Source organism: Myxocyprinus asiaticus, chromosome 17, assembly GCF_019703515.2.
Source record: "Myxocyprinus asiaticus isolate MX2 ecotype Aquarium Trade chromosome 17, UBuf_Myxa_2, whole genome shotgun sequence".
NCBI classification, from domain to species: domain Eukaryota; kingdom Metazoa; phylum Chordata; class Actinopteri; order Cypriniformes; family Catostomidae; genus Myxocyprinus; species Myxocyprinus asiaticus.
The window spans coordinates 25,998,799-26,012,483 of record NC_059360.1 but is presented as its reverse complement, the minus strand read 5'-3'; the positions used below and the strand labels follow the sequence as shown (position 1 = coordinate 26,012,483).

The following is a 13,685-nucleotide window of genomic DNA, read 5'->3' as shown; positions in this document are numbered from 1 at the left end:
GTTAAATCAAAAATGAAAATTCATTGACTTTCCTTCTTACGTAGAACACAAAAGAAGATTTGCAAAATTTTAGCCTCAGTCACTATTCACTTTTATTGCATCCTTTTTTCAGTACAATGAAAATACATGGTGACTGAAGATAACATTCTGCCTAACATCTCTTGCATTTGTGTGTGTATGCATATGTATATATACACTACTCACTTTCATTGTATTGAGAAAAAAAAAGATGCAATGAAAGTGAATTGTAACTATCTATATACAGTATATTTGAATTATTTTTTATTATTTACGAATCAGCGTTATCCAGTAATTAAACTAATATTAAAGTGTCACTGTTTTTTTTTTTATACATATATTAATATACAGTAGATAGATATGCATATACTACATGTTAATGTAAGATTTTATGGTAAAATGTACAATAAGGTTAAATTCGTTAACATTAGTTAATGCATTATTGCATCATGAACTAACAATGAACAATATATATTTTTACAGCATTTATTAATCTTTGTTAATGTTAGTTAATAAATACACAATTGTTCATTGTTAGTTCATAATACATTAACTAATGTTAACATACACAACTTTTGATTTTAAAAATGTATTACTATATGTTGAAATTAACATTAACCAAGAAAAATAAATGCTGTAGAAGTATTGTTCATTGTTAATTAATGTTAGTTAATGCTGTTAACAAATGAAACATTGTGAAGTGTTACCGATTTTATTAGTTTTTTCTTTGAGAATTGGCTTGGTTCTTGGAAAAACATGGCATTCCTTTATATAATAGAATGGTTTTTATTAATAAGTCAAGCAAGCGATAATATCCTGTTATTTGGTACACCGAGTTTGTTCCCACTTGGGCAGCTGATGGTCATATGGAAAAGTTGGCTTGACTCTGCTGGCAATGTGCAGTCTGTTCAGTCAAATGAAAAAAGCTGAATTGAGGAGAAGTGACAAACGCATTTCTTCCCAGGCCAGCATCGCACGTTTCACACCATGTGAGACTTCATGGGAGATCCACTGTTTTCCTCCAAGAATGCAAAGGTTACCACTCCACTCCTTATAAATAGTAGTAAGCGTCCAATACTTCGATGGATGTCTCATTTAGGTGACCGTCTTTACCTACACAAATATTAGCCTTGGCTAATGTTGCATAGACTTTAGCCCAGATTTGTCTGCTCAAAAGATACATTTATTTTCCCAAAATAGAAGTTTATTTCATTCTCTATGTTGGAAACATTAACCAGAATCTACAATACTTCACTATTAATATAAGAGAGCATATATATTAGGTTTCTACTTTTGGGATAAATATTCCCTATATGCCATGCTCTCGCAATGAAAACGTTGCAGCAGAAGTTTTATATCGCCAAATGTGAGAGGAATGAAGATCTACAGCACTTTAAAAAGCTTTTTGAAAGTCTGCCTTTGAAATAGCTAGCTTGAGGTTTGGTTAAGTTAGTTCCCAGACATTTCTTGAGGGTGTTTGTGTGCCGTATGTGATTTTGGCTCTTGGCAGTCTCGTTCAGCTTTGTAGGGTCATTTATGGAGACCTCCTAATACTCTGTAATGTACTATTATGTATTCTACATTAGAACTTTTGGAATTCTAGTTCATGTGAACGTGTATATTTGTGTCTAAATGTGTCAATAGCTTGACAATGAATGGCAGTAGCACTAGTAATATGTTTACATTGGAAATAATGTCTTCATCTCTAAGCAGATGCAAGACTTTCTATTAAGACTTTCCTCCCATAAATAATACAATTATACAATAGGCTAAATAATAAATATTTAAAAATTATAGATAAATATTTACCAGAATTCATTATTTTTCAAATGACCTGGTAGCCAGGTGATGTTTTGCACTAAAATAAGCATATAGAGTTAGAGCCAAAAATGTCCTTGCTTAACAGAGATTTAACCCCTGACACCCCCAGTTTGAGGGATGGTTTGATTTGAAGGCACCACATCATAAGATCTTCTAATTTTGTGATCACTGTGTGGGACTAATTCTCTCTGCTGTTTCAGCAGAGAAATTGTCCCTTCTGACACATACATTTGACTTGGGTTCAGAACACACTTTGGTCTACTTTTAAATGTATAAGAAACAAAAACACTGGATATTTAATTTTTTTTTTCTTTTTTTTTTTTTTTTTAAGTGAATGATACCCTCAGGATCGAGCCCGGGCTATTCTGCTCACTACAATTGTACAGAGTGGTTATCTGAGTTACCATAGCCTTTCTGTTAGCTTAAACCAGTCTGGCCATTCTCCGTTGTCCTCTCTCATCAACAAAGCATTTCTGTCCGCAGAACTGCCACTCACTGGATGTTTTTTGTTTTTGGCACCATTAGGAGTAAACTCTAGAGACTGTTGTGCATGAAAATCCCAGGAGATCAGCAGTTACAGAAATACTCAAACCAGCCTGTCTGGCAGCAACAATCATGCCACGGTCGAAATCACTGAAATCACATTTTTCCCCATTCTAATGGTTGATGCGAACATTAACTGAAGCTCCTGACCCGTATCTGAATGATTTTATGCATTGCACTGCTACCACACGATTGGCTGATTAGATAATCGCATGAAAAAGTAGATGTACTTGTGTTCCTAATAAAGTGCTCAATGAGTGTATATTTGGACCCACTTTAAATTAGATGTTTTTAACTACTATCTACTAACATTAAAATACATACAATACATTGTATTTATTGTGTAACTACATGTTGTTCTGCAAAATTCTGACCAGATTTGCATTTGCTGTTACTGAGATTGAGGTACGGATAGGTTGAGTAAGGTTAGGGTTTAGGGTAAGTATTAGTGTTAGGGGGTAAGTTTAACAGTGTAACTACAGATGTAATTAAATGCAGGTACTTTAAATGTAAGTACAATGCAACAACAAATATGTACATAATCAGTACATAATTAAAGACACCTAATATAAAGTGGGTCCATATATATATATATATATATATATATATATATGTATATATTTATTATTTTTATTTTTTACTAAAAGTCCACAACATAGCCCACACAGACTGTTAAGATCGCCAATCAGCGGGTGTTTTATCCTTAAGAATGTGCCTTTTTTTCTAGAGCAGTGGATTGCAACTACTCTCAAACTTAATATTTCTCAGCATGTTTTCAGAGTTCAGACCATGGCCCGGTCTAGATTTTCCTTCTGCCCCCCAGAAAGTTCTGACACCCTCCTCCCAGCCCAATGAAGTGATGACCACTTGCTCACCTTAAAGATTAAAAATGCTTTTCTATTTTTTCAGTTGAGTTTTTATTTGCAAATATTCACAATTAGATATAAAGACCTTGGATAAAATGAGACCTAAGCAAGCTCACAATGTGTTCATACTCATTTTTGCAGGTAGTGCCTTTTCTAGCCAAACTTCAGTACATTTTTCAAAGAGGTAAACATTTTTAAAAAGGGGGCAACAGGGCAGCCATCTATTCCCTAAGCTTTTTTAGAAGACTGTACATATTGTAATAACGATTCCCCAATTTTGACTTGCAATTTGGTGCTTGGTGAGTGCTAATTTTGTACCCTATGTGGTGGCTTAAAATTATAGCTCCTCCACCTTGTTTGGATGTATTTCTGGTCCATGGGGCTGGTGGTTTACTTATTACACATTCTTTACTATTCATAGAGCTAAAAATGCTTAAGGCTTTTAAAGTTGGACAGTCAATAATCAATTGATTTTGTCTGTTTTTCTTTCAAATATACAAACTTTGAAGATTGCAATAAGTATGTCAAACAGTATGCTTTCTCAAATGTGTATATGAACACTTTACAAGCCTCAGAGACAGAAATTAAGGTAAATAAGATTGTTAATCTCAATTTTATATGATTCACACAGTGGATTCTTGACATTAAGCATTAAAGACAATATGAATCACTATAGCAACTTGCAGTGTCCTAGACTGTTGCCATTTGTTACACAACTGTGCACAATGTTCACATATTTAGATACTGTAGCAACAGCAATGAATGTACTTTATATATTTATCATTTAACACTGACGTTATATAAATATTCATAAAACAAATCTAACATTAAAAAGACAGTAAAAGCTCAAAGTCTTCCAGAGTTGCTGGATTTCCTCAAAAATCCTTGATGACTGATGCTGCTAGACCCCATTAAGGGACTACTCAGGCTTTCAGATTCAGCAGGGCTCTCCGACTTCTCTTCCAGGACACTTTCACTAGCATTATGGCCCATCTCCACTCAGGAGTCTGGATTCACCGGCTTATCCTCTTTGAAGCCGTCCATGTTGAGCTGCACATCACAAGGCTGGGCCATTGGCACAGGAGGGGTGGGTCTTTGCACTGATGTGGGTCTGAGGCAGTAGAACAGAGCCTGCAGGTCCTTACGGAACTTAGAGCTCATGCCAATGTAGATAAACGGATGGTAGAAGCTTGCTGACTTGGCAAAGAGACTTGCCAGGATGCCGTTGAGTGGGGGGTGACCCCATGCGGTACACATGGAAATGACTGCATATGGGGACCAAGCCAACAGGAAGGCCGCACTCAGAATGAAGGAGACCTTGAGTGAGAATCTAAAACACTCTTTAGTACATACGTTAATACACACCAGTGTTAATAGGAGAGAATCTGCCATAAGATAACATTTCTGCATTTAATAACCGTTAGTCTTTGGGTGAATGACTAATGCCTCTTATGGGGTGAAATGAAAGGGTTTTGAGCAACAGTTTACCCGTGTAATGCTGCGTTCAGTCTTCCGCTGCCTCTCACTGACATCTCCTCCTTGGCTAGACTTGTGGCTGGTGTTGGATGATGGACATGTAGATAAAAACTATTATGGACACTGACATGAAGACATTGAAGAAGAAAATGCTGAAGACGTAGAGCTTGAAGGGAATAGAGTACAGTGCTTGTCCCCAGTTCACACATCCCATATTTGTGAACTGCAGAGGAAATTTGCAATGGATATCACAATTTTAAAGACAATCTATGAGAAAGGAAAAGGCAGGAGAGAGAGTCTTTTATAAATCTTACCTCTATAACTGCCCCTGCCCAACAAAGGAGCACCATCCCAAAACCGAGAGCACAGCCAGGCTACAGCTATGACCATGCCGATGTTATGCTTGTTGATGTGATAAGCTGAGGACATGGCAGAAACCCTTGCATCAGCACAGTTCTCTCAATATAATAATGCTGATTTATCTAGTATTTGTGCAGCCAAGTCTGAAGATCTTCTAAAAAAGTGAAAATAATCTGTAATTTATCAAATACTCAATTAAAGAGGTTTTGGAAGAATCTGGCCGAATCATGAATTGTTCAATAAGAGAGAAATAAATGTTGGCTCGATAAAAGGAACACCATGCAGGGACTGCTAAATTCCAATTAGTTTTGGGCCAGTTTCTTTGACCACTGCTCCTAGAATGGTGTCATAGAATATGGTACTTTGGTACTGCACAACTGTCAGATGAGGTGAGTAATGTATAAGGTAAATAGCACTGCCCACACAGGCTTGTACTCTTGCACCCAAAAGTATGATAAATGTGAAATGGATGTCAGAGAAGTGGCCTGGAGGGAAGAGCACATACATTAGTATTTTTGTGCGGACAACTGAAGTTTGATTCTGACTAGTATAGTATCTCCACTTTTTTCCATAGGGATTTCATAAAATCCTTCATAAAAGAGTTCCAAGTCATGAACCAAACCAGCCAGCTCCGAGGTGAATCACAACATTAAAAACTTTGATTTGAAGCAAAAGAGTATTTGAAAATCGAACAAAAAGTCAAAGGTATACTTAACGTCTTTAATGAGGGACTGAACTACAATGCCAAGAAGCATTGCAAACGAAAAAACAAAACAATGGAAAAATAAAAAACAATTGATTTAAAGTTGTTGATTATAAGTATAGAATCTGTATATGTAGGAAGTATGGCAAAATATTCAAATATATACAAATATATAAGTAGTTTGAGTGTGTGGAGAGATGACTCGGTTGCGTAATTTGCAGTGCATCATGGCAGTAGGTACTCGCTGCTGGGCTCTTTTGACGCAGTTTACCGCAGTGCTCTGATTGGTGGATTTTCCTCCTCGTGATCAGGGATAGTGTAGTTTCTCACCAGGAATTCTGCTATTAAACATGATTGAAGAAAAAAAAAAAAAAAAACAGTTGTGGACTGATGGTTTCATTAGAAGCATACCCATTCAACTAACAATCTCGGAACTCAAGCTAATCAGTTCCCCAATGGAAAAAATTAATGGGACTTTAACTTAAGGGACCAGACTGTTGTGCTCTATTACACAATAAATTCACATAAAAAACAAGGTACAATTGGTGGGGGCTAAAATACTTTGATTAACAAACTAACCCTAAAAAAGCAGCGAGTCTGAACTTAGCAAATGGTGGTTCCATCAGAACAATGCCTGAAAATAATGGCACCGTTTTTATTACGTAGTTGCAGAACAGCTTTCATTGGCCCCACTAAACTGTACACTCTATACACTCACCAAGCACTTTATTAGGAACACCTGTACACCTACTTATTCATGCAATTATGTAATCAGCCAATCGTGTGGCAGCAGTGCAATGCATAAATCAAGCAGATATGGGTCAGGAGATTCATGTTGTTCATATCAACCATCAGAATGAGGAAAAATTTGATCTTGGTAGCCACGTTTCCACTATCGGGCCAAATGAGGGCGTGCTAGTGCATATACCTTACAGTCGGTGAGTTGTCAATGCTAACATATCTTGCTAGAAAAATAATGTTTACAAATGATATAAACTCGATATTCTAGATAACTAGAAAACATAATACCTCAGCTTGAGCTTCCCTCTTGCTTGTGAAATGGGCGGGATAAGTGACGTTCGCACCAGGGACGTTCGATTTTGGTCTAGCTCTGTACAGTTGTAGTGAGCAGAATAGCATCTCAGAATGCACAACATGTCAAACCTTGAGGTGAATGGGCTACAACAGCAGAAGACCATGTCGGGCACTTTATTAGGACCATAATATAGTGCTCAGTGAGAGTATATTGGGCACCCTAAGCTATACAAAGCAATAATAAATCAGTAGGTTTGGTGGTGCATACCATGCTGAGGCTGGCAAGCTTTGATGTAGCGGATGACACTGATGGCTGTCAGCGTGTTGATGCTGATGAGTCCAAAGAGCAGGATTAGGAATCCATCCACCTGGCCAAGACACATCTTATACATTGCAAACAGTTCTGGCATTCTTTGTAAACCTGAGGCAGTAATTGCTCTTGACTTGTCTCATCACCCACTAACCAGGCCCTGGGGAGCAAGCCAGCAAGATTAGGGGATAAAAGTACACATGCCGATGTACTTGGAACGAGTACAAATAATTAATCTCTACAACCCCTTCTGCCTCATAACACCACCTGTCAGACTGCAAAAAGAACAGAGTGATAGACTTCTCACATCAGTTGGTGGTTTTGCATAATATTTTGAGAAGCTACACAAGGATTTAATGAAGTATCGTACTGTTAACAGAAAAGTTAATAATTTATACGTTTGCCAAATTGCAAGTTACTTTCCCCTTACCTTGCATGTCCAAAAAATCTTTATAAGATAGCCCTCATCTCTGAACACATTGACAACTTCAAGGATTCCACGAGAATACCCAAAAATAGCAATGCTGGCATCCAAAACTGCAAGGTTGAGCGTCAAGAAATCTTGCGGTTTGAGTGACTTCCTTTGCTTGGTTAAAAGTAATATCACAACCCCATTTCCAATCCAAGAGAGCCATCCTATCAAAATTATATGTAAAATTGACCAATTCTCTCTTATCACAAAACATCTTTCAATGTAGCTTCAAATCATATAAAGTACAGCAAAGTTGACAACTATAACAAACATTTTAACAATCGACATGATCTTAATTACTTAGTATAATCAAATATACACCAATAGCGGTTTTCTCTCCATCCGACACTCGGTAAACTGTGACATTGGAGGGAAGAACATTGTGCGTATCCATCTTCAATGATGTTGTCTCAGATGATGGTGAAACTTTTAGGTTGGACTCATCTCAGGGTGAGGTTTGCTAGGGTTTACAGTCTTGCTCTCTTCATTGGCTCAAATCTGATGTTCCAACCAGAAGTGAAGCACATCCAGCAAATATTCACAGGCTACCCAGACTGGACCCACTGCCCTCAATCTTTGCTTGAGAACACATCTAAAGTGTAACGGAGCATGGGCAGTGTCGATGATTTCAAGACTGAGTATAATCTCGTTATGCTGTTAAGGACTTTAGAGACTGAGATTTTTGGGACAGCACTTGTCACCAAATCAGTTAAGGCATTTACCTCCACTCTTGAACTCCTCCGACATTGATAAACCTGAGAGTTTAGATGTCTACACATATGCTGATGACCCAAAGTGAACCAGAAGAAAGAAAACAGTACATGAGTCGTGTGTAAGACTGTTAAACTTTATTGTCGGGAACCTTTAGTATTTCATTAAATGGTACAGGAAAAACAGTATAAAGCACATGGAATAGCAGTGATTCTCAAATAAGAGGGATTTAATGGATAATAACTGAAGAGATCTTTATTCCAGTTTGGAAAAGGCTGGATAACTGGACTTCAATGCTCCTATTTCTGACCAAGCTGGGAGAGCTGTGGAGAAATTGAATGGGTTTAGTCTTAACAGCTCTGATACTGTATAATCACATTAATACTTAAACAAAAGTAGGATTACTACTGAATAATTTTTGAGTCATATTATGAAATTCATGGCCAAGCGAAGATATCAATTTAGTTCAACTTTTTCGATCCCTCTAGAGGAGACTTGTTTTGCAGTAAAGGTGCCAGACACAGATCACAAAAATAACCTAAAATCTAATGTTGGAAGAAGCGAGACACAAAACCTTCCCCTCTTTTTCACTCAGGCAGAGGAATACGGGGTAAAAGTATATGAACAAGAATTCTATGTGAAATAAAAAAAAAAACTGGGCAAAATGTTTAAAAAATATTTACAGAGGGAAAGGCACGTTATGACTTGGTGTCAACTTTGTTAAGACAAAGTACAAAGTAGATTTGCTTCAAGCAGCAAAAAGCATTCCAAGACACTCAAAGCAATGTTGTTCCCTCCAACTCAGGGATAATAAGATGGATTGCAGAGCAACAAATTACAAAGCTGTTAATTTTTCATGGAATTCTGTCCATGTATGTGAAAATATGTTGATAAATTTGTAGCTCTCAGCTCTCAGCTGAAACGTGACGCAAATTGTGACACCGAGACTGAAATATTAAATGATGCACTAAATGCCTAACAAAGGGCTCTATTTTCGTGAGTGTGCAAAGCCATGCGCAAGGTCTTATCCAGTTTTTTTAAGCACAAGTGGGCATGAGTGGAAGCGTTTGCACTATCTGTGGGTGTATGCATGCAAAATGTGGGTATATTGTACGTTAATGAAGTGCCGCAAAAGTGCAATTTGCTATTTTCCCAGGAAATATGTCATTACGCTAAGACATTTCAAAAGCACGTCTGTTTTCATCCCAAAGTCTAAACTTAGTTCCTGCATTTGCAGTTTGGATATTCCACCAGCCGGTGGTAATAAAGTTCATGTCCAAACTCTTAAAATATAGTGGAGCATTAAATTATGTCCATGATGATAACTGTTGTAGCCATTTTATGAAACAAATATTTATGAGATTTGTGTTAAACCATCTTTAGGTCATGGTTTATTTTTACATTTTTTTTATGTTTATATTTACAATTGTATTTATGATCTAATTTGTACTGGTATTTTTCCACCTGTTGTCATAGAGTGATTTTTAAGTCACTGCAAAATGGGCCGGTGGAAGAAGTTGGAGAGAGTAAAATGTTTGGATTTGGTATAATGTTTTTGACCACTTCGTTATTTTGATTATATTATTATAGTGTATTTTGTTTTATTTATTTTTTTTCGACTGGTGAAGTGCATTCTGATACAATCACTGTTAATACTAGTCATTATTTGTGTGTCAGTAGATGAAAATGATTAATAATACTTTAATAATTAATAATACATTCTCTATTCTCATTTTCCATGCACATAAAAGGAGCGTGTTCCTGTCATAGAAATATGCCTGACATTCAACAAGGAAGCAGTTAATGCACAAAAGAACCTATGTCCATATTTCTATTCCTCTAATTCATTGCATACAGTCCATTTACACTACCAACTTCTTATGAATGTGCTGTCTTTGTTTATATCGCTGGTGCTTGACAGGGAATGGACTATTTTATAGGACAAAGTACAGTGCCGGAGAAGTACCTCAGAGTTAAATTGCACTTGATCCAGCCCATTAGCGCTTTGTGCTCACAATTTCGCCAAACCCACTTGTGCCTAGACTTTGTGCATGATTGCACGAAAATACCAAAAAAAAACTTTGCGTATGGCATAGCGCTGTGCTGGGCAGCACTAGCGCTCTTAAAATTAGGCCCATAGTCTGTAATGACATGTTATTTTTTCATAACAGTGATTCAAACAAACATTTCCTACAGGTTTTTGCTGTAGGGGAAGTGATCGTACCTGTTTAATGAACTGGGCTGCATTGAAAAGCTCACTACAGCCATAAAGAACCCGCTTCCCTTGCCTGGCCTGAAGAGAAAAACTAAATCATTACACTCATCTTCACAGGCAAAAAAGTTCTAGTAGAAGGACATTTCACATATCAAAATGTGTCAAGCATACCTTTGTGTAGTCAACAAGATTTTGATACTCTATGTAATTGCCTCCACCAACAACAAAGACAATGGCCTGTGAAATAAGAAAAGCTGACATCAGTTGTTTGAGCTTACTGGTAATTGACATTTCAATGCTTTTTCCCTGTAAAAAAGTATTCTATTAAAAAAAAAAATAATAATAATATTTCAGAGAAGGACTCTTCTTGATATTAATGACACTCCTACAGACGTAATTTCAGACACTCTGTGTTCCCAGCTCAATTTGTCAACAGCAGAGCCTAATCTCCACTTGGAACAGAAGACTGTCTGTGCCTTGTGAACACAGATTATCCCTGCCAGGTTACAGTGCATGGGTGCCAAACCATGAAGATACCATATCAACATCTTCACAGTGCAGAATCAAGACCACTCAGTATAAACATCAGATATCAGCATTGGTTTCTATACTCACCTCTTGAAAGGGGTTCTTGTTTCTTGGAATGGAGCTGAGGAAGTTAAAGAGTTAGAATTAATTCATCATCACTGAGAGCAAACAGCCAATAGTTCTGGAAAGACGACAGATCTTATATTGTAAATATTTTCAGTGGAAAGTTGCAGCATTGGCAAGAAAGTGTCGATCCGTTATTTACCTAACTTTAAAACCTTATGTGTATGTAATAAAGACACAACCGATTCAAATTCCTCCATGGATCAAATGCCTTTAACATAATATTTGAATACAGCAGGACCAAGTCAAACATAGAGATGTATCATTAGAATATATAAGAAGCTTTCATGACTCTCAAGCCAAGTCTTCATCTTTGGTGTCCTACCTCTCACTTCCGCGAAGCATCTTGGGATCAAAGTATCTGTAGTCATCGGTCTCCTACAAAAATCACAACACATAACATTGGGGACTGTAGAGCACTTAAGTAGATTAAGGATGAAATAACCTGCACTGCACCTTCCCCACACCCCCACCTCCTAAAAACCACCTCATACATCTACATTAAACGCTTATTAAGATAAAATGCTTCCCAGCAACAATTCAGTCCGAGAACTTGGTAAAAAAATCCTCTCCCATTCCTTAAATTTGACTAAAAAAACCCAGATATCATCTTCCTGCTTTGAACAGTCTTGACACAAATTGAGGAGAGCTGTCTCTGAGACGGGGGCCAGTGGCCTCCTACTTCCTCTTCCTCCATATCGGATGGGCCAAGCCGGTCTCTTCCCCCACGGGACCTCAGTCAGTCTGGCCTGGCAGCCCTAGCGCTCCGGTGCATACTTCATTATTGGAAAAAATACTTTGCCGTCAACTCTCTGAAAGAGGAGCTCCATTGTACTTCCAAAAGGCTAAATGCTCCAGACTTTTCTGCTATCAGTTTACCCTTGCTGGGTAGCAAGGCTCAATATTAATAGCAAGCGTGGAACAGACTCTTAGCCCTTATGAGACCAGCTCTATTGTTTTCACCCAAAGTGATGGCCAAATGGGCAAGTGGTGGAGGCAGGAGATTCTGGATTGCTCTGAGGCCTACAGTCGCCCAGCTTCTTCAACAAGAACTTTATTGTGCAGGGCACTGAAATTCCAGTAGCTGAGAAAATATAACACTTATGTTCAATTGAAGTTTGTGGACAGAGAAGGAAGGGTTTGAATTGGAAGCATTTCAAAGAGATACGGCAACCTGTCCACCCCAGCTTTTGAGATCAAGAAGATCTGAGGGACCCTGAGGATGCTTTAGAAGGAAATAAAGTCTTTGTGTCATAGTGGGAGAAGGGGATGCTAAAAGGCAACTGTTACACCAGCAGATGATTTCAAGAGCTAATATGTCAGCTCGCTATCTACATTACATTATTTAAAACACTTCAGAATAGTTCTTGGAAGTGTGCTTAGACAGAATTCTAGATGTCTTAAAAAAGAGGAGTCTTAAAAGTCATATTAGGGGGGCACTGTCGAAGAATTGCCACATCATATCCTCTTCAGTATTTCCACATTTATAAAAAAATCAGCATCAATCATTCCCCCCACACAGTCCCGGCAGTTAGTTGATCTCAAAGCATTTTCAAAGCAGATTTTTCCTTCAAGACGGTCCAGCAATAACTTGAAAACAGCCAGTGTGTTAAAGTACCTGATGCTTGATATACAGTCGATTGCAGCTTTTAAAGGGATGAGACCCTTGAGTCTAGCAGAACAGAATCCCATTAGCGTTGAATTAGCTTCAGTTTGCGTACAGAAGTTCCCTGCTTTAAACGGAACAAAGGTGCATACCCCTCGGAGCGCAAAGCTACATTTCACAAAGGTGAAAAGCCCAAATGAAATTTAATATATCATGCTTGGGGTTTGCTCACTAGAAAGCCTGTCCTTCTCTTGCTCTCGTTCTCTCTCTGCAGGTGTTTCCCTGGCTGAGACAGTTGCATTAACTGCGCAGATCAGATTGCCTGGATTGAGGCCTGGGTACACTCAAAGCGCCACTTCAGTGCCTGTTCAGAGTGAGTTCAGTGTCCCATAGCGCTCCAGTGTCATACGCATTAATCAGCAGTGGGAGGTAAAGCAGTCAGCCTTATAGATACACACTACTATGTGCACACTGGACAAAGATATCCAAATGATCTTTATACATTTTTGGATAAAGGCTTTTAGCATTTAGGCTAGCCAGGTGTATGTGCAAAGCAAACAACCATGAGTTGGATTATTATTTACTTTTCAATTAAGCGTCACACTAATAGAGCAGCAAAACATGCTGAATATTTGAGTTTTTGAGGGGGAAGAAGAACAGATTGTGCGCTCACCGGGTTTGACTTCATTTCCATCAAGTTGTCCAAGATGCGAGTAACTGGCAAGTTCTATACGAGACATACAAATGAAAACCACAATAAGCTGAAAAACCTCAATATTATCACATCAACTTAGTGCTACCTTCACATGCTATCAGAATTATCGTAAATACAAGTTTCCTACTCGGAAGTTTCACATGAATTCCTCCCTGGAATCGCAATTGCGACAGGGAAACTGAA

At 37.9% G+C, this 13,685-nt stretch overlaps 1 protein-coding gene and 1 pseudogene across 2 annotated transcripts in view; both read right to left on the bottom strand.

The window, feature by feature from the left end:
• Positions 1–3,176: 3,176 nt before the first annotated feature.
• Positions 3,177–8,212, bottom strand: LOC127455020 (opsin-5-like; annotated as a pseudogene).
• A 218-nt stretch (positions 8,213–8,430) lies between these two features.
• Positions 8,431–13,685, bottom strand: part of LOC127455121 (sec1 family domain-containing protein 1) — a 30,806-nt gene continuing 25,551 nt past the window's right edge. For both annotated transcript variants that reach the window (XM_051722727.1, XM_051722728.1), the window contains exons 20-25: positions 13,461–13,514; positions 11,507–11,559; positions 11,146–11,179; positions 10,702–10,767; positions 10,540–10,608; positions 8,431–8,638 (exon numbers count right to left, since the gene is read on the bottom strand). In XM_051722727.1, the coding sequence (XP_051578687.1) occupies positions 8,615–8,638; positions 10,540–10,608; positions 10,702–10,767; positions 11,146–11,179; positions 11,507–11,559; positions 13,461–13,514 (300 nt within the window). In that variant the 3' untranslated portion in view covers positions 8,431–8,614. The remainder of the gene's footprint in view (positions 8,639–10,539; positions 10,609–10,701; positions 10,768–11,145; positions 11,180–11,506; positions 11,560–13,460; positions 13,515–13,685) is intronic.